We start from the raw sequence: 20,040 nt of genomic DNA, 5'->3' as shown, positions 1-20,040 counted from the left end.
GGGATTAGCCAGGACCAGGAAAAGCTGGGTAAAAAGCCATCCTAGGTGTGGCGACCTGAGGCACTCAGCAGGGAAAGCTTGGTAGCCAGCCAGGAAAGCACAGCTGTGGCTGATCAAGGCAGCCAGTAGAGAAAGCCCAGGTGTAGCTGCCTGAGACATCGAAGGCTGTGGCTATAGTGCAGGGGAGGGCATGGCTGGCAGGTGGAGCTGGGAATAGGGGAAAGGATATAAGGAGAATCCACCCACAAAGCATGGTAGGTTGTTGTGTAGGAGGATGGTGGAGCTGAGGAGAGAACGAGAGAGAACAAGAGAAGCTGAGAGGAGGAAGAGAACGGAAGATAAAGGACAGAAAGGGACAGGAGTCTGGAGGCTGCAGGCTGCAGAAGGTGAGGGGGGAGGAAAGGTAGCCAGGACTCTGTCAGGTGGAGCAGGCCTGTGAGGGGAATGAGAGGGAGCGAGGGTGATGTAGACCTCCTCCTCTGCCCACAGAGCGGGAACCTGCATATTCCTTGATGGCATCCCCATCTCCAGGTCAGGCGGGTTGGCATCTCACAGGGTGACACCCAAGACAGAACCTGACATGAATGTCTCCATCTGATAGTATGAGTAGTAAACCTGCTTGTGTTATATGCTAAACTGTGAACAAACACAATAGCACAGAGGTATGGGTGGATGGGGGTAGAAAGTTTTATGCAGTCCCTATAGACCTGTTACTGATTTTTGCACATTAATGTATTTTGAGAATGTGGTTCTTTCCAATATTGAGCTACTTAATGTAAATCTAATGCATGCTGTCCCTTATTCTCTTATATATTACATTATGTAATATATATTAGTTTTATTATTGTTGTTACCTCCCAGTTTCCCAGGGAGTAAGGCAGGTTTATACATATTTTAAATATATCAGATAAAATAGTGGTTATGTTCAATAACATAATTTCTCCAATACTGTCTATCAAACAGGTATTAGTCAATGCCAATTATATCCCACAGTCATGTTCCACATAGCAATTGCAATAATAATAGGTGTATTTTTTCTAGTTTGTGATTTTGAATTCTGAGAAGATAGTGTCCCTGCAAAAGATAGCTGTATTCTTTATAACAAATTAACAACAATTGTGCATTTGTTATGCTAAAAAACTGATAGTCTGGAAAGGGCCTAACTTTATCTGATTATAGTTTTAGAAAACTGCCAATTCCTGAATGGTTCATAAGAGGAAAGATTAATTTCATCTGATGCTCTTTCATATTCTGTTATTTGCAGGAGACCAAAATCAACTGTGTCCGACTGGCAACAAAAGGTATGTTGAAGATTTCTTTCTCCTGGTTATTTATCTCCGCATGAAGTAGACATGGAAATGGATTCATTTGTAATCTAAAATACAATCACCATCTAAACCTTCAGATACCCAAGACACTTTGACAACTTTCCCCCTTCTCCCTCCCGTGGCAGCCTTCTGTATCATCTGAAATTGTGCCCCTGTGTGTCAGTGGTCCCTGTGGAATATCGAGGCGAAGAGGGAGGTCTAAGCAGTGGGCTGTATTGGGAGGGGTAAATTGATGAAAATCACCCTTCCATGAGCAGAAAGGACTCTTGGGATGCAAGTCAAAATCTTTCTGTTGCAACAAGCCAGTGTGGTTATTCTTTTGAAAACAGCTTTTATCATTTAAACTACATGTGGTCATTCAAGCAAAAACAGTTACCAAATCTTTCTTGGTTTTGGTCTGCATGTGTTAACGACAGACCATTTTTTTCACCAGATTTTCTCACTTGCTTTTGCTAGTTTCCTTTGCTGTAGCCTTCATACAGTGCCTTAGCACAGTTTTATGTTTTCACTAGGGTTGCCAACATTCAGGTAAGGCTTGAAGATCTCCCAGAATCACAATTGATCTCCGGATGACAGAAATCAGTACCCCTGGAGAAAATGGCTGCTTTGGAGGGAGGAGTCTGTGGCATTATATTGCAATGATATCCTTCCCCTCCCCAGACCCTGCCCTCCCCAGAGATTCCTAACCTGGAATTGGTAACCTTAGTCTTCATTGATATTCCTAATAACTGGAAGTCAGAATGACATATTCAGATTGGCAAACACGATTTCAAACATGCATAGACCATGGCTTCCAGTTATTTCACAATTTCATACAATTTAATGCTGCCTTGATATTGGGTAGGATACAGCCAGAAAAGTTGCTCAGTTTCAACCAGTTCCCTTCCTTATTACAGCCTCTTTCCCACTTGGCTTTTTGTCTGTGTGGGCCCCATAATCTCTAGCATAGGCTTTTTGGTGGTGAAGAGAAACCCCTTCCTCCCCTTCTCAACACCAACAAGCTTGTTGTCTCCAGTGACCTTGACACAAAAGCTTTCTGGCTTTGTCTAATTTGAGCCCAATCCACTGGCCCCATACCAGCAACTAGCTTGATCCCAAGCTACATCCATAGGAAACATCCTTGAACACAATTGCAGAAATGGGAGGAAAAACCCTACAGGTAAAGACTGCATCATAAGCAACTTTGTATTGTCAGAATTTAATTCAAACATTGCATGGATAACCATGCTTATTAATAGTTCAGTTACAGTAGTCCGGTTTATCATGACAGTGACTTTCACAGCTCTTGTCCATTTTCTGATTTGTTATATTCTTCCTGCTGCCTCCTCTTGTGAAATACACATGTGAAATGTTAGCCTGTCTTTTGGGGGTACTTTCACACTTCATAAAATCAACACAGGATAACCTCAGCATCAGAATCTAGGGCAAATGTTCCAATGGGTACAAGCAAAGTACAAGAAAACAGTCAGGTAATGGACAAGTAGCTTACATCAGAAACAGCCCAGACTTAGTTTTGGGTCCCATTTGATAACTTTACACAATGTTCCAAGATCAGGAAAAAAATATACCAAGAGCACTGTGGGAAATCTTCAGTAAATAACAGTTTATTTTTAGAGGAAAATCTCTTTAATATAAGTAATTTTTCAGCCAGTGAAAGTGTTCTTCATCAATGAATTGAAAATTATGTTTCCTAGAGACCTTGTTAGTTTGTGTCTCACATAAAGTTGACCAAAAGAATCTCCCTATGGATTCAACTTGTTTTATTAACACATGAATATAATGTTCTTTCTTCCACTGCCTCCAATGAAAAGGGAAGGCAGTAGAAAACTAGAAGAAAGAAAACCACAAAGCACTGGCTGAGAACAATTCTTTTGCATTTGATATAAAAGTCCCTGACTGAATTATAGGCAATACTGCAGCTGTGAAACACCAGAGAACCTGGTTGAGGTGCTGAAAATTGGATATATCACTCCTGTAAATCAAAGAGAGTATGACATTTTTATTTCTTGTTTCTACCCTTGCACTGTAGCACTTGTTTTAGTGTATTGTTTGCACCCTTCCCTGTTGTTTCACTCTGTAAAGGTTCATCATAAATTGACCGCTTTAATTCCTAAATGTGAATGTAAAATGTTCTTCCAAGTTCATTCAAATTGATAATACACATTTAAAAGACTGTGGACAATGTTCAGAGAGTGTTAAACGTATTTCAGAGGCACTGTGCATACAGCCAGGTACACTATGCATTTCAGTCATACTCATCAATACTGGGAAGTACTTTTCATGATACTTCCATGTCCTATGGACATGGGGAGAGGGGAGCCCAACCTTTGTTGACATCTAGGGCATACCATTAGTGGTGTATATGCATGTATTGATAACACACTGTGGGGGGAAAAGCAATTCAGTTATATCATGATGGGGGGTATTAATATTCAAGAGTGAATATGACCATCAGAAAAACTCTTGTTGAAAGCAATACTGATATAACCATATGTATGGTCCCTGGAAAGCAGATTTTCTACAGTATTTTGTCAGTGCACACATCTATTGTTTGGTGGGATAGAGAGAGATGCAAAGCAACTGAAAGCTGCAATAAATGACAAAGGTTCCAATTCCAGAGATCATTTTAGAAATTCCTGTAATTATACTGCCTGGAATTAAGGGGCAGTAGAACCCAGTACAAAGAGATATTCTGGAACAATAAAGGAAATCTGCTCAACTTTAACTAAAAGTCAGATTTGCTCATAGTGGTGAGTACATTGGACTGATTAATCACCACGGGCTGACTTTTCCTCATAGGCCATTTCCACACACGTTGAATAATGCACTTTCAATGCACTTTCACAATCCTTTTGAAGTGGATTTTTTGTTCCACACATGGAAAATCAGTTTCAAATGTTCACTAAAAAGTATTGAAAGTGGATTATCCAACGTGTGTGGAAGCAGCCATAGTTTCCATAAGTTGAATTATTCATGACTAAAAGCTCTAAAACATGCTTACATTGTGGGTGAGGGTTGCTGGTTCTTTTCTGTTTATTTGAGGAATCTGTAGGGAAGATAATTCACACACACTCAAATACAAACACAGGTTAAAGAGCTTTCTTCCAAAATGTCATTCATATCCCTTCTGTCAGAGGTCGAAAGACTAATAAATCTTACAAAATACTTCAAATTTTGTTCTTTTAAAATCAAATGCTACTCAAACGTGCTACTTCTGCAATGAAGCATGAAAAGTAAATGTAAGAAGGCAGAAATACTGGACTATACCATCTGTACCCTTGACAAAAAGCTAACGTGCCATACAATTTAAGAGAGAAGTACAGTACAACCCTAAGCAGAGTAACACCCTTTTAAGTCTATTAAAAGTGATGATTTTAAAAGAGTATAGTCCTGCTTTAGGACTGCAGTGTTATTCATGTAAGAGCTCCACATTCAAATACTTTTGTAGAAGTTGCTCACATGCATTTGTACTCTGAGATAAGGAGGAAAGTATGATGCATGTGTGCAATCTGATTGCCTGTATCTTAAATGTCACTATGATTGTGACAACTTCTATTAGGGAAGAGCTGAAGGTGACTGAAAAAAACATATAATCTCAACCCCAAACCTATTTTCCATCAACAGAAAAGAACTTTCCTGCCTTCCCTTCCCACTGTGGCCTATTAAACTCCCTGAAATGTTGCTTCTGAGTTACAGGGGCCTTGGAAGCAATATTAGAGGCAAAGTAAGAGTCTGCAGTTTTAATGAAGTTAATGCTTTCCTAAAGTTAATACTTAATGAACACTTGACAGTATTTGACTGGTCACTTGTCCAAATCTTTTTGACCAGTCAGTTGACCAACCCAGCTTCAAACATAGCTTCTTGAAGGATACCTTACAAATAATTTTGCTTTGCCCACACTAAGCCTTTACACTATGCATTCTCTATACCACAAACGTAATGCCAAGAAAAGCCACATTCAACATTCTGTATAAATTATACAACAGTGGTCTCCAACATGGTGCCCATAGGTGCCATGGCGCACACCAACATCAACACCAACCCCGGCACCCAAATGTTTTGGGTGGGGCCAGATGGAGCTTTTCCCAGCAGGGCTTTTGATTGGCCCTGCCACCACAGTGTAAAAAATCTTCACTGTGAGTCTGCATGTAAACTCTGTGTATGCAAGAACATATTTTTAAACTGTATCTTCATTTAAAAAGGCATCCTGTTAAGCAGAGCTGAAAAGTTGAAGAGTTACTATCAGAGTTACAGATAACCTTGCTCTCTGACATTTTGTTGCTGTCTCTCTACCTCCTTTGGCAACTATTATGTTGTTGGGTGCAACCCACCATCCTTTGTCAGAAATCCAAAGGTGCCTCCAGGCTTAAAAAGTTCCTGCACTCTTATACAAGTTAATCAATTTTAACTATCCTGTATATCTTCCTTAATTCATTCCAAGTCTTTGTCACAGCCAGTAGAAATTTATATGGCAGCTTGTGAGTAGAATTCCAGCTTCCACTACTGAGTGCTGCTGAACAGGAAAAGAGGGACATGATACGCTTACTGGAAGCAGTCCATAACAAAGGAGAGGCATGGGAGATGCTACTCCAGATCAAAGGATTATAATGTTCAAAGATTAGGTTAGAACCATGACTTTAGGCTACATGGTACCCATACAGGATAATTAGTGAAGGGGAAAATAATATTTTTAAAAATCACTCATACAAAATCAAGTTTTATTTATAATGTCTGTGTATTGGCTGCACTGTTTGTTTGTCTGTTTGTTCATTTATAAATAAGAGACCAAAGGCAGATTACACAGTGCAAGTCAATACAATATAATCAACAGTTAAACATTCACTGAAAAAAAATACAGTATGATCAACAATTAGGACATTCAGTGAACAGATACAATAAGGGTTGCAGAAAATTTGAAAACAAGCACAAATCCAAACACAGAGAATAAACCTTTCTGAAACAAAGCACAACTAATTAACATGAAATTTTTAACCATATGGAAACTACCCAGTAGAAGCATATCTACATCAGCAGACAGTACCCCAAAGCAACTCTGTAGTCCCTGTACCTTACCAAGGCATCTCTTTGAGCTATTTCTCATGACACAGCCTTATAATCTGAGTAGAAAGCCCTTCTGAATAATTCAGTTTTGCACAGTTTGCAGAAAGCCAAGAAAGTGGGAGCTTTTCTGACCTCGTGTGATCTTTTGTCAAAAGTCCTTAAAAAATCACCATTATTTTCCATCTCTTTTAGAAGGGAGAAGTTATTTAAAAAAAAATAGAATGGCAACATGTGTGCATGCCCCCACCATATGTAGAAACTATGCAATAGTTGAATTCTTTATGAAAAAGAATTCCAAACAGCAATATAGTCATCATTCATCCCTGGCTCCCTTCCTTCTCATTCATGTGCAGTAGAGTTGCTTCTACATTGTTTGTGCTGAAATGGGTAAATGTTGTGAAGAAGCCATTTTGAGCTGACAAGTCCACCACCCCCTCTCTCTGTGTGTAGAGCTGAAATAGTGTTTGCTCCCAGAGCCATCACCTCTCCCTTTCAAAAAAGTCTCCTGCGTTCGAAGCAGCTCCAAGAATCTGCCTTGCTCTGGTAACCTCTCATGATCAGCCATTTCCCTTCCATTTCCTCTGTCCAGACACAACATCTCCTCCCCTGTCAATACCTGCGTCTAGCTTTGAGCAACATCTCCTTGCTTCTTGGACCTGCTCCATGGGTCTGCCTGTTTGCTCAGTCCTCCTTTTTGAAATAGATACCAGCTTACCTGACTATACATCTGCCACATGCATCAGTCAGAGGTGTTGGCCTAGCTCCCTCATTTCAGAAGGTCTTCTCATTGTCTGCCAAATTTTTGATTGCTGGAGGGTCCTGAATCCTGATCTGAAAATGCAATTCCTTTTAATGACAACATTTCTGACTAAGGCACTGAACCTCTTCCTCCCTGCCCAACTAATAACAATATAACTAAAACTGTTGATCTTACATGTGTTGGGGTGTATCTGATACAAAATGCCATTAAAAATATTTTAAGAACATCCAAATTGTCTCAACCAAATTCTGACAGTGGGCAGGCAATATTTTTGTTGTACATCACCTTGAGTACTCACTTTCTGAGGGGTAGGAGATGCATATAAATCTCCCCCCCCCCCACCACCACCCATAGGCTGAACTGAAAAGCACTGGCCATTGTTGATTCATGAATTGTTGATTCATACATTTTCCTATTGTTCCTGGTAACCATGTGTCTAGAATTTGTTCTGAATGTTCCAAACATTCTCATTTGTTTGTCAATTGTACACATCTCTGTGTTTTGCCCAATATTCTATAGTTGCTTTATTTGTGTTTCTCTCATAATACAAAGCCCTAGTTTTTTTTTCTTTTATTCATTGCTACTATTATCTGCTTTACATCTACTGCCTTTTTCATCCACCAAACTACCTGTGTTTAAATTAAGAGGTGAGCAAAAATGTCTAATCTATTTATCAACCTGAATACGTTACTATCATTAGTACAACAGGCTACCCTTTTAAAATAAACTAATCATTAATCCCCAATTTACCAGTTCTCTGCTGCAGAATTTTAATTCAGAAAGGTTTTTAAATCAGTTTTTGCCCTTTTAGTTTCCCAAATGACATGTATTTTCTGTTCTTATTTTATGTTTGTTTGGCATGAACTGATTTTTTTTCCTTTTCCCAAAACAATATATGTTAGTATTGACATTTTATTAGTGAAAATTGTATCCTCTTTGCTGCAGGAGAAACAATTACCTCCTGTGTTCTCTGAATGTGTTACATTAATTTCAGCACCTAATTGAGACCAAGGCAGAAGGCTCATAAATGGTTCCATTTCTCTTAAGGTTATTTTTTTCCCTGAATGCAACTTCTTGCAAAGAAAATGCAGTTTTATTCATTAAGTGGCATATTTTTATTTTTATTTTCCTTTTTTTCTTTTTCTCTCTTGTGCATGCTGCCTGGGAACGGTTTTCCTTGTTCTTAGCAGTAATAAGTAGGCAACAGGTGACCACCCGAAACCCGCCCAGCCTCATGAGCACAGGTGATTATCAGTTCAGGAAAGGGAATGTCATAAATATGCAAACTTTGGGGGCAGCACCGAAATTGTCATGTCACAGTGTGCCTGAATGTTGAAACAAGTGTGATGTTGATTGGATTTGTTTACAGGATATTTTGAATACTTTGGCATTAGGCCAGAAGAAAAACAGTTTGAACATTTAAAGTAGGTTAGCATGATACCAGGCAATCTGGAGAGAACTTTGTATTGGTAAATGAGCCTTGAAATTTCAATTGCTGTTCAGGTTCTAACAAGAGAAGATGCTGGCCAGCTCAGGGTCAGCTGTCTAGCCAAGCTAATTAAGTGACTTCTTGGGGTAACAAAATGATGCACTCGTAGGGGCTCAGTTCAGTTTCAGCCATTAGGGGCATGGGGGGTGACTGGCATAAGTCACCCTCCTGGGTGCAAGCTGCTGCTGAATGGGTCTGGGAAAGGGATGGATATGTCTTGTTTAGGATACCAAAATAACTCTTGAACCAGTTCTGCTCGAACCTGTGCATTAAGAAGCAGAATTTCTTTAATATAACTTGGGGATCTCCATGTTCAGAGGCAGCATGTCACTGAACAGCAGTTGCTATGGGTTAGAAGTGGGAGAGGGTTGCTGCCTTCATGTGTTGCTTCTGGGTATCCCATTGGCATTTGGTTAGTCAATGAGGCCAACAAGATAAAAGCCTAAGGAGACATTTGGTCTATACAGCAAGTCTTATTTTTTCACATTCTTATGGTGGCAATTTTGTCCTTTGGTTCCAACTCAGCTATTAGAGCTACCATTTCTACACATTTGTTTAACGTCATCACAGGGTAGACATGAAAAAGGCAGGTCAGAGGGGAGAGGTCAGAGGTGGATAAATGATTAGTGAACCTGGGATAACATTACATAATACCTTTGGGGAATCGCTGCTGAAATGTTTGGAAATATCACAGCAGGCAGTTTGCAGAATCACAATCTGATTTGCAGATTGCACACAAAAATAAGTATCTTATTTCACAGTATTATTACTTCTGTTGAAACTGAGGAAATAATGGATGTTCTCCTTCCCTATGGATTTTTCCCACAATGTGAGAATGTGTGTATAGAGTTGCCTCATGTCGTAGAAGTCAACAGGAAAGACCTTACAGGTGTAAGCGTGCCAAATTGAGGAACCAAAATTTTATAAACATGTGGTGCTTATTATCATTTTGTCTTAAAGTTGTTACTTTTCAAAATGCACATGCTGTCTTTAAGATTTGCAATTCCAAAACAAGAAGAAGCCAGGGATGTTAAAAACTTTGCAGATATTTGCAATCATTATTTAAATTTACATTTTTGGTAATGCCTGTTCTTTTTGTAAAACTGAGTCTCTCTTTGGCTTGCCTTTCACTTGTTTGCACTTAATATTGTGAAGAGTATTGTATCTGCATAACTAGGTAAGGTGCAGAACATATATGCTTGATTACTATGCTTTCCATCTTCTTTGAGCGTGTCTTTTAAAAGCCTCAAAGTCAAGTTATACGTGTGCTTCTTTTGCATCTGTGCAGCTAGCAGCATTTCTCCCTCTCTTCTTCTTCCTTTGCTATTCACTGACAACATACTATCCTTTCCTTTCCTGTGGACGTGTCCTATGACTAAGAAATTGGCCTAGCTCAATTTCATTTTAAGTTCTTAGGCTTAAAGATGCATTTCTCCAAAGGAATTAGCTAGCAGTTCTTTCCCAGGGACAAACTACAGCTTCAGGTTCTCTCAGCCACACAGGACCTTTATAAAGAATAAAGGAGAACTCAAATAGGGGGAGAGGAAAGGCTCCTGCCCTTCACCCCAAGTTGTTTTCCCATATGGAAGCACTGCTGAGGGGGTGGTAGGGTTGCCAGGTCCCCCCAGCCCGTGGGCAGAAAGCTTAAGGCCTGGCACCTACCTTGTCTTCTCCCCTTCATGCATGCACTGTGTGCATGCACACATCTGCCCTGCATGATGTCATCACTTCCAGGAAGTGACATCATCACGCAGGCCATGGGTCACTATGGAGCATGGGCACTATAGAGAAAGGAAAAAAAAGTGAACGCTCAATGCAGAAAAAGAAATAACGGTACATAGTTCCTTCAGAAGCCTCAGAAACTGAAATGGTTTTTTTTCAGTTCAAACCCCTAGGCCAAACTAATGGGAGACATGGGGGAAAATTTTCAGTCATTGCGGTTAGGGTATTATCTTTGGAGATGCATTTAACATCAGTGAAAAGGTGGATATGCAAGGTGCTTCTAAATGAATTCATCACTTTGGAAACACAGAATTCCTCCCTAACACTTTAGGAGGAAAAAATGTCCTTACCTACAGTTCTAGCAAAATCAAAAAGAGTCCAGTAGCACCTTTAAGACTAACCAATTTTATTTTATTGTAGCATAAGCTTTCGAGAATCAAGTTCTCTTCATCAGATGATCAGGCATCTGATGAAGAGAACTTGATTCTCGAAAGCTTATGCTACAATAAAATAAAATTGGTTAGTCTTAAAGGTGCTACTGGACTCTTTTTGATTTTGCTACTACAGACTAACACGGCTAACTCCTCTGGATCTACAGTTCTAGCAAGCAACCTGATCTGATGGCTCTTAATATACATCTAGACATTGTGCATTTAGAAGGATTTCCACATAGATGTTCATTTTATGGAGCAGCTTGGTTCATTGTGATTATGAAATTATGACAAATAGGGAGATCAACTGCCACCAAAGTTCCACCAAAGTTGGCTCACTTCCACCAAAGTTGGAAGTGAGCCAAAAGCTCAAAAGGTAACATGAATCTTAAGGTACTAATGACACCATTCTACTTAAGATACTAATGTACTTTAGGTATTAATGACAGTAATTTCTGTAAAACAAAAAAGAAATCCTGATATATGTATGAATTGTTTCGTTTGTATCAGAGGGCTGCTCTTTAGGAAGCCTTCTTAGTTTAATAAGATGTTATTTCAGCTTAATTTAGAGCAGCTCCTTTGTTTTTCCAAATTGTATTCTGGTTTCACAGTCAGATAATTCATCGTTTAAAGCAGTCCTAAATTCTCATGTCAAATCTGTTATTGCAGTTTGTCTTTTGACGCACTTGAATGCAAAGTCCTTGACAGATTTATTCCATTATGTGCTGTTATTTTCCAAGGTTCGATCCATTAATTTTTTTTACGTAGTTCATTTCTATTCATCCCAAAAGATTTCAAGCATAGGTTTCTGTGTCACCATGATGAAGCATTAGCAACAACAGTTTCAGCATCTTACTGAATGATTCTCAGTTTAGGAAAATAAAACTAAAAATCAACATGTTTATCTGGTTTATGGTGAGTGCACTTTTTTCCTGGAAGCTAGCATTGTCCCTAACTTGTGTCCAAACTATATGTTGAGATCCTGTTGTTTCAGTAGCCTGATGCAGTAACCTTTATTATTATAAATGTTGGTATATTTACAAACGGGAATATTTGTAACAACCTTGCCAGATTGAGCATATGAAAAGCAAATAATGATTAGCAGCTCAGATGAGTTATCTGGAGCCACTGTGCAATTTGTAAGTCTTCTTCATCTAGATAACAGCCATATACTTCCAAAGAAATGGGAGCATCAAGCCAGAAGGAATAACACACTTTTGGAACATGGTGTGTCACCAGATTGACATTTTTGTTAACAATTTACACATTTTGGCAACAGCACATGAGTTGTAGTGTCATCATGGTCCTTATAGAACAAAAATATATTCAAGTAAGGACATTAATCACAATAGTTCATTCTCTCCGGATTACTTCAAAAGGTTAGCATAAATATATCATTATCATTAAATGTTCAAAGGCATGGTCTCCTAAAAGTATTAATACATCATGCCTTAAACCCATCACTTGATACATTCATTGCTATTATTATAAATGCATAAAGGTTCTTTTTTTTCCAAGTATAATTCCTGAAACATGGTAGTGGTAGTAGACTTTTAAGAATAATATGAGAAAGAGGCAGGTGTTGGAGAGAGGCAGGTAGTACACACAAGTTTGCATCCTCCAGGTGAGCACTTCAGAAATGCATGGCTACATCATTAGGGGATGATCATAAAAAAGATCTATTTGTTGGAAATTCCTGCTTCAACATGAAAACCATGTAGGTGGCCACAGCAGTTTGCACAATTGTGGTGTTCAGAAACAGGTGTTTTCATGTGGACTACTGGCCATTGAGTGTCTCTACACAAATCATTTTAAATGGGGTCGCTGAAGTTTCTTACTTTCTATAGGGTCTTATATTCAAGTGAACTCTGCCTCCCTAGCAGTGCATGTGTATCCACAATGGGAGAAAAAATGTAAGATCTTTCATTTGATCCTACTCGTGTAAGATGTCGTCTTGGGTAGAGAATCAGGCAAAAAGTCATTAACTGTGAAATCCTAAGCAGAGCAGCTCTGTTTAGGATTGCAGTATAAAACTATGAAAAGTCTAGAAAATAAACATCTCTTGTAGTTGGCTTTATTGGCAACTCCTGAAGTAGTCTGATCCTGAAAAATATCTTCATTCTGATTTAATGGGCTACATTAATCAATGGAATTTATGTATTTCATTGAACTATTTTCATGGAACTCTCTCAGAACTCAGGTTGGAATGCTTAGTGTTTGTAGGTAATCTTCATCCACACAGTGACCCAGGCCCAGACCTGTTTGTCCTAAGCAAGATTGCTGTGTCATGTTCTGGAATGTAAGCCAGTAATTATGGCTGATTTCATTGAGGGAAACAGATGGACCTAAATTTGTATATGTGTGTAATTCACAAAATCTGGACAATTTTAAAACCATCAAATTGACTCCTATTTAATTTTTTTAAAATTTGATGTTGAAGTTCTGTTCTTTTTAACTGTTGCTACCTTCTTAGGTCTTCCAACAGAATTTACATCACTGCCACCACTGTAATTTGTCCATATCAATGGTATTTTATTTAAATCTTGGTGGTAAACCTTTGGTCTTTATCTTCATAGAAGCTTGAGGTTACCCTTTTTTCTTCAAGAACCTCCCTGTCCAATTAACCCATATCTCCCAGGATTGTGGGAGGATCAGATAGCATTTTGATTTACCATATCTTTTCAAACTCCAGTTTCATATCTCCATAGAGCACTTCGTTACTTACTGAAACTATTATGCAGAATTCGGCAAAGAGTATTTCCCATATGGGTTAGGGAGAAAGGAAAACCTTTCAGTGCTTTGAACCTTTTGATATGCAAACCAAATGCTACAGAGAGGAAATGACTTCCTTTTTGACTCCAGGGATGATGACAGGTTTTTCAGTGCCAACTGTTGTACTGAATTAGGCATTGCTTCTCCTCTAGAGGAGGACAGCATGAAAAAATGGTGCATTCTTAGGCAGTGCAATGGAGAAACTCACATTATTTCTAGCAAAACATATTGTCAGTTCAAACACTGAGTTTCTGCTACCACTAGTTCAGTATAAGAGATGGCAAACTATATGGTAAAACTAGAGCATTTTTGACAATTTATCATAATATTATAACAAAAATGTGTAATTACTTTGGCATTCATAATATGCCAGCCTTTATTTATTTTTGACCTTTGGTTGTTGTGTTGGTGCCAGAACCTTTATTAATCCTTCTCTTTTGCCATAGAAACAATCTGGTCTCTGTACAATGTGGATTTCCATTACTTGTGGTCTAGTATCAAATGGAAAAGATACTTCCTCTGCAGTCTATATCACTTTCTTTATCTTCCCTCTTTTCTTAATTTTAACTGTAAGTACAGAATTATTTCGAGCTTTAACTGTGGAGATGCTTTAGTCAAACTATCTCTGCTGTTGTTATGCTTTTTTGTCACTGCTGTGTAATACACACAGTTATTATTTTGCAAATCCTTTTATTATGTACTATCGTTTCTTCTGAAAGCCAGTCCCTTTGTTGTAGATTTTACCATTATCCCTTAACTCTCAAGAACAAAGGCTGATATGGTATCTAATATCATTTGAGGGTGTGTTTTCTTAAGCCTAGTCAAAATCCTAGCTAGCATCTATGCTTCTTTTATATCAACTGATAGCTTGCCAGTCTAATGCTATATGAGCAAACACACTAAATGTGAGTTCCATTGCCAGTCCTTCTATAACTTCATTTTCATAGGCTATAAACAGGTCAGAAGAACAGCATGTACAACTATTGTCTCATCTGCTGCTCACCACAGAAAAGTCTTTAAGAATTGCAATTGCCCCAGCACCCCAAATATGACATGAGGCAAACAAGACAGACAAGATTATGTGGGTTCAACTAGGTTCTTTATTAATCTTTACCTTAAATTGCTGATTTCTAACACGCGCTTATACTATAAACTGACTATTTTGAGGGCGGGCTGCACTAGGCATCCTTGTTGGATGCCCTCCTGGCATGTCCACCCTGGCTCCAAACCTGGCTGGCAGTTTTTGCCTGCCTTGTTTATCATAGCCTGCACAGCCTCCTGTGCTGAGAAGGCCCAGCTTCATCCACTTTCCCCAACAGGCCACAAGGCACCTACTAGATTCAGGAGATGCTACTCAGCCCCTGGGGCACTTCTTCGCAGCACCACCTAACTGCCCAGTATGTGATGGCCTGATCTGGACACCCCTCCATCACTGAGATACCTCAGGGTGTTTGCTGATTAACCCTACATATCCTGAGCAACCCGCCATATTCCTGCCAACTCATTGTGGCCTAACCAGCTTTTAACCAGGCCTATTTAACTCATCCCACCACATGTATCATGGAGCAGGTGAAAAACAGCCCCCTCCACTGCCAATCTAAGGGAAACCCCCCAAATGCCTGTTCGGCCCCAGTTGGCAACCAGCTAGTGCCATGATGTACCCAGCGAGGGAGGGTCGGTCAATCAGTGCAGCAAATGCCAATTGAGAAAAGGGGAGGGCAGCCAGATACCACGTCAACCCACCATTCAAGCCTTATGCCACATTTGACTCAGGTGAGCTGAGGCTAACTGGCTAACGGGTCCCTTGTCTGATAGTCAAGAACCTCACTTTTTGGAATTGTACTAGGAGCCACTATAAGGGAGGACAATTGTGTTTTCATTTCATGGGCTCTTTCAGTAGTCTGAGTTGCACTCATGTCCTGGAATTTTGATTTTAATCTTTGCCTCTGTTTCCCAGGATGTTATCCAGTGTCCTCCTAGAGCACAGTTTCTGTCCCCTCCCAAGAATTTTTCAAAATAAGATGATTCTTTTTTAAAAGATCTATTTCAACACGAGTGGGTTTTTTTCTAGAACACAATGTTAATTTTTTGAATTACTGCACCCATCTGACCTGCCTTGATCTTTCCACCCAAGATCCCCCCTACTAGGTTTTTCAAGATCATCATCACCCACTGCTGGTGGAAGTGTAAAAAAATAGCTATCTTTTTGGAAGGAAGTCCTTCCAGTTTGGTGTAGAGGTTAAGGAGTGTGGGACTCTAATCTAGAGAACCAGGTTTGATTCCTCACTCCTCCACTTGAAGCTAGCTGGGTGATCTTGGGCTAGTCATAGCTTCTAGCTCTCTCAGCCACACTCACCTCACAGGGTGTTTTGTTGTGGGGATAATAATAGCATACTTTGTAAACCTCTCTGAGTGTGTGTTAAGTCATCCTGAAGGGCGGTATATAAATCAAATGCTGCTGCTATTATTATTATTATTATTATTATTATTATCATCATAATATAATGTCAAATCTTTTACTAAACAAAAAGCAAAGTTCTTGAATTTATTGAACAGAAAATGTATTCTTACACTTGGTCAAATATCCACTCAAAGGAACCAAGTAAGGAAAATGCTATCCTTCTATTTTTAAAGTGGTTTGCCTGTATGTTGACATCCTAGAAGCCTAAATGTGGACAGGACTGGGTAGGAAAGTCTTTACTGATGGTATTTCTACCCTTGAAGACAAATACAGGGTTTGGAAAGACCCTTATATCTCCTCCTCAAGGCACCAGTCTAGTGACAGCAGATGGTGAGGCAGTTGCCCTGAATGCAGTGAGCAGTCTCAAATCTTCAGCTGTCTCAGGTTGGGAATTCAACAGGCTGAAAGGCAACCTGCAATTTGCTTTCTTTTTGATCAAGGCATAGAGAGGGGCTAGAGGATGCACAACCCTGAGCCCAATTATCCTTACCAAACAATTATTTCAGTGCTGAGGGGGATTTTGGTCTTTTTGAATTTCAGGAGATGGAATGGATTGGCTTCCTCAGAGTCCAGTGCCATCTCCAGTAGCCTGTTAAGTGCCAGGGAATATCTGGATCCATTTTTGTCACTGAAAGGGGGATGGGTCATTGAGCTCCTCCCAGTTCAGTCTCCTCAACCAATTTCATTAGCAGCAAGTGGTGCTTTGGTATGCACACATACCATGTTTTTGGTCGGTAATTACTGGTTTATTTTTCATCATCATCATCATCATCATCATCATCATCATCACCATCACCATCATCTTTTTATTCTATCACTCTCTAAGGAGCTCAGGACTGTGTACATCATTGCTTTTACTTTTATTCCCATCAAAATTCTGTGAAGTAGGTTAAGTTAAAAGAGATTGCATCTGATTCAAGGTCACCCAGTGAGCTTCATGGGAGAGTGAGAAACTGGAAGTTTGAACCTCTGTCTCCTCAGTGATAGTCCAACATTTTAGAACCTCTTCTCATGACAGGCAAGAGGCATGTGGAGAATCAGATGAAGCACATGGAACAATTGAAATCTACATAGTGGTTTGAAAGCTGTCACAATTGAAATTTGTTTCATAAAACTGTCATGTTAACTCCATGAGGTAGGTTATTAGATTTTTGTCAGTAGGTACTCTTCTATCATCCTAAGCCATTTGTGGGCTGATGAGATCAGAGGCTTTGAAAAAACAATACTTAACTTTGATTCCACACCATAACAAAAGCAGTGGTTACCAATCTTGTTTGTAGGATTTCATTCACAGCCTTGGATTTGCTAGACCAGTATTTTTGATCAGTCTGACCATGCCACCAGATATGTAGGAAGAATCCTGAATGCTTATTGTACCTGCAGCACAGACCTAAGTCTGTAGTTGGAATTTTGACTATCCCATTTGGTGTGAGATATCATCTATGTACGGTTTTGTGTCTATTTTCCCCTGGCTAACATATTTCTTAAATGTGTCCTGCACTGCATGTGAAGGTGTTGAAAAACAAAATAAACTAGAAACTATGTAAGTAGCAGAAAAAGGAAATCAATGTGCATGAAAATCTGAGATTAATTCTGTTGAACAGTTAACAAGATCATGGTGCGTCACAGACTTCTGTGCATGCTATGCAACCCACAATACACTGTAGGCTAGGGCCATTGATTTCCAAAATTCTATATTGCCATAGCTGCTGGTCCACTGAAACATCTTCCATGTTACATCTTTCTCTCTGGTGATAAAACAACTGAAATCACTGTCCATATTCAACACCCACCTGTTCCTTTTCACTGTCCATGGTCATCACTCCCCTGTTCCTTGCAATATTTTCAATTGCAGTGGTGACTCTAACTAAGGAAGAAATAGCCCTTTCCTATTATTTAGTGCTTTGAGAGCTGAAAAAATGTGTTACATTCAGAGAGGACTTAACACACATAATAGGTGAGGTAGAGGAGCTTAGATCTTCTTTTTTGTCTGATCCTGGCAGTCTCCTCCTTGTCATTATCAGCCATTAGAATGTAGGACTTTAATTCTGTTACTTCTATGCTAGGACACTGCTCAGCCATTCCATTTCTGCAGTGAATGGGAAGGGGAACTAAATCTGCCTTTCTACGCAACACATAATATAGTATGATATGCACCATAAAGATCTGGCAGTGCTCCTCTAGCAACATGCTATCTCTCTCCTCTTCCTCCACAAAGCTCAAGATGGTATACGTAACTCTCCCTCCCCTGTTTTACCCTCACAACTATCTGTATCTTCCTTTTTTTCCTTTAAAAAAATTCTTGTCCTCCTTACCTGTTTCTCCTATTGCTTTTCCATGCTGTGCTTGTTCAGTTGATCCTGATGTTTTTGCTTCTTATTCACATTCTTATTTCAGTTTCTTTTCATCTTTCAGTGACTCTGCTAGTCACTGCTCTTTGGACGTTGCACAAGTTTCTTTGCTTTACAATTTTGCTTTTTTGGTACTTGTCACATTTTCTCTTCCCAACCTTGGTGCTCTGTTATTCCACTGTTGCATCACAGCATTTGGGGCTAGAGCCCAAATTATTTCATGTTTTGTTCATAATTTGTTTATATTCCTGTCATATTCAAATGCTAAGCAAATTATTTTCTACTCTTAGTCTTTATAATCTTCTTGCTGTGCTGTCTTTTTTGAATGTCAGTTCTTTATGTATGTCCTTCCTGTGCCCTTTGCTTCCTTTGGCTTCAGGATTTTTCTTTGTTGGTAACAGGGACTTATATTCATATTTCTTTTGTTTATGTTTTTATCGATTTTTCCATTCAGGCCCCTTCTTCTGTGTTCAATTCTTTTTATCAGTAATTGTGGGATTTGTTCTCTTCTTTCTTCTTCTAAGGCTGTTTATTAAAATACTTACATTCAACCATCAACATTGTTCTGGTCTTTAAATCTTTGTTTCTTTTTTTCTTCTTGGTCATCATCATATTTTAACATCATAGCATTTTAAGTTCATCCCTTTCTCCTGCTTCTTTTCTACTTTTAAATCAGCTATTATGAAAAGAACATTTCTATAAATAAAAATAACAATTTGAACTGTGCCTGCAACTTGAATGAAACTTGGGGGGGGGTGAAGGTTGATTTATGAAACAATTTTTGAATGTCAAGTCAAACATGCTACACAGACTTAAGTATTCAGCTAATAATGAACAGCCTCTCAAATGTAACTTGACTTTCCTTGTTGAAATCTAGATATGCAGAGGCTTCTTTGATTTTGTACATTCTCAAGAGGAGCCCATATGACAAGCAATAAATACAAAATGTACAATTGTTGATTATTTAATTAGTTTTACAATGTTTGAATCTCACTTTTTAATTAAGCATTTTCCAAGCAGCTAGCAAGTTTTAATGCACTGGGTTGGTGTCTTGCAGATATTCCACTAAAGTAAGAGAGAGGAAGGGCAATCCCTCCTGATTCCCTTCCTCACTGCAGTTCCTGAACTCATGTGAATTTTTGTCTGGGCCCCTCAACCTCCTAGCAATTTCTTTTATGGGGACTCAGGTGTATGCAGGAAGAAAGGAAATTCAGGGAAGGATATGCTTTCACCAAGTCCTTCCCAATAAAACCAAATATACTTTTAAAAAACCTCTCAAGAATAAAAGGGGCAGAAAATTATATTAGACACTTTTAAGAAAAAATCTCAGAAGAAGGAAAACTAAACTAAATAATACAGAGATGGCCTGGGCTGCGGACACAATTGCCTCTGAGTGCCCTCTCTCCTTCCATGTATGCCCCTAACACCCCTTGGTTTAATGAGGAGCTTTGAATGATGAAACAGATGAGCAGATGGTTAGAGCGCATGTGGAGAAAAACTCAAAGGGGATGCAACCAAACACAACTGAGATCACATTATCATGCCTACTCTTTGACAGTGATGGCAGCAAAGCACTTTTATGGCATCATTGTTTCTGCACCATGCCATTCAGCAGAACTTTTACCCCAGAGGATGTAGACCCAGAAAACAGAAACCGGCTTTGCG

At 39.2% G+C, this 20,040-nt stretch overlaps 1 protein-coding gene across 1 annotated transcript in view; it reads left to right on the top strand.

Moving 5' to 3' along the window:
• Positions 1–20,040, top strand: part of PTPRT (protein tyrosine phosphatase receptor type T) — a 560,054-nt gene that overhangs the window by 372,882 nt on the left and 167,132 nt on the right. Inside the window, exons 11-12 of the mRNA XM_054980796.1 lie at positions 1,265–1,301; positions 8,337–8,393. Of these exons, the coding sequence (XP_054836771.1) occupies positions 1,265–1,301; positions 8,337–8,393 (94 nt within the window). The remainder of the gene's footprint in view (positions 1–1,264; positions 1,302–8,336; positions 8,394–20,040) is intronic.

The sequence above is a fragment of the Eublepharis macularius genome, chromosome 5 (assembly GCF_028583425.1).
Source record: "Eublepharis macularius isolate TG4126 chromosome 5, MPM_Emac_v1.0, whole genome shotgun sequence".
Lineage (NCBI taxonomy): Eukaryota > Metazoa > Chordata > Lepidosauria > Squamata > Eublepharidae > Eublepharis > Eublepharis macularius.
Note: the sequence above shows the minus strand (reverse complement) of the source record. Positions and strands in the feature narration are given on the sequence as shown.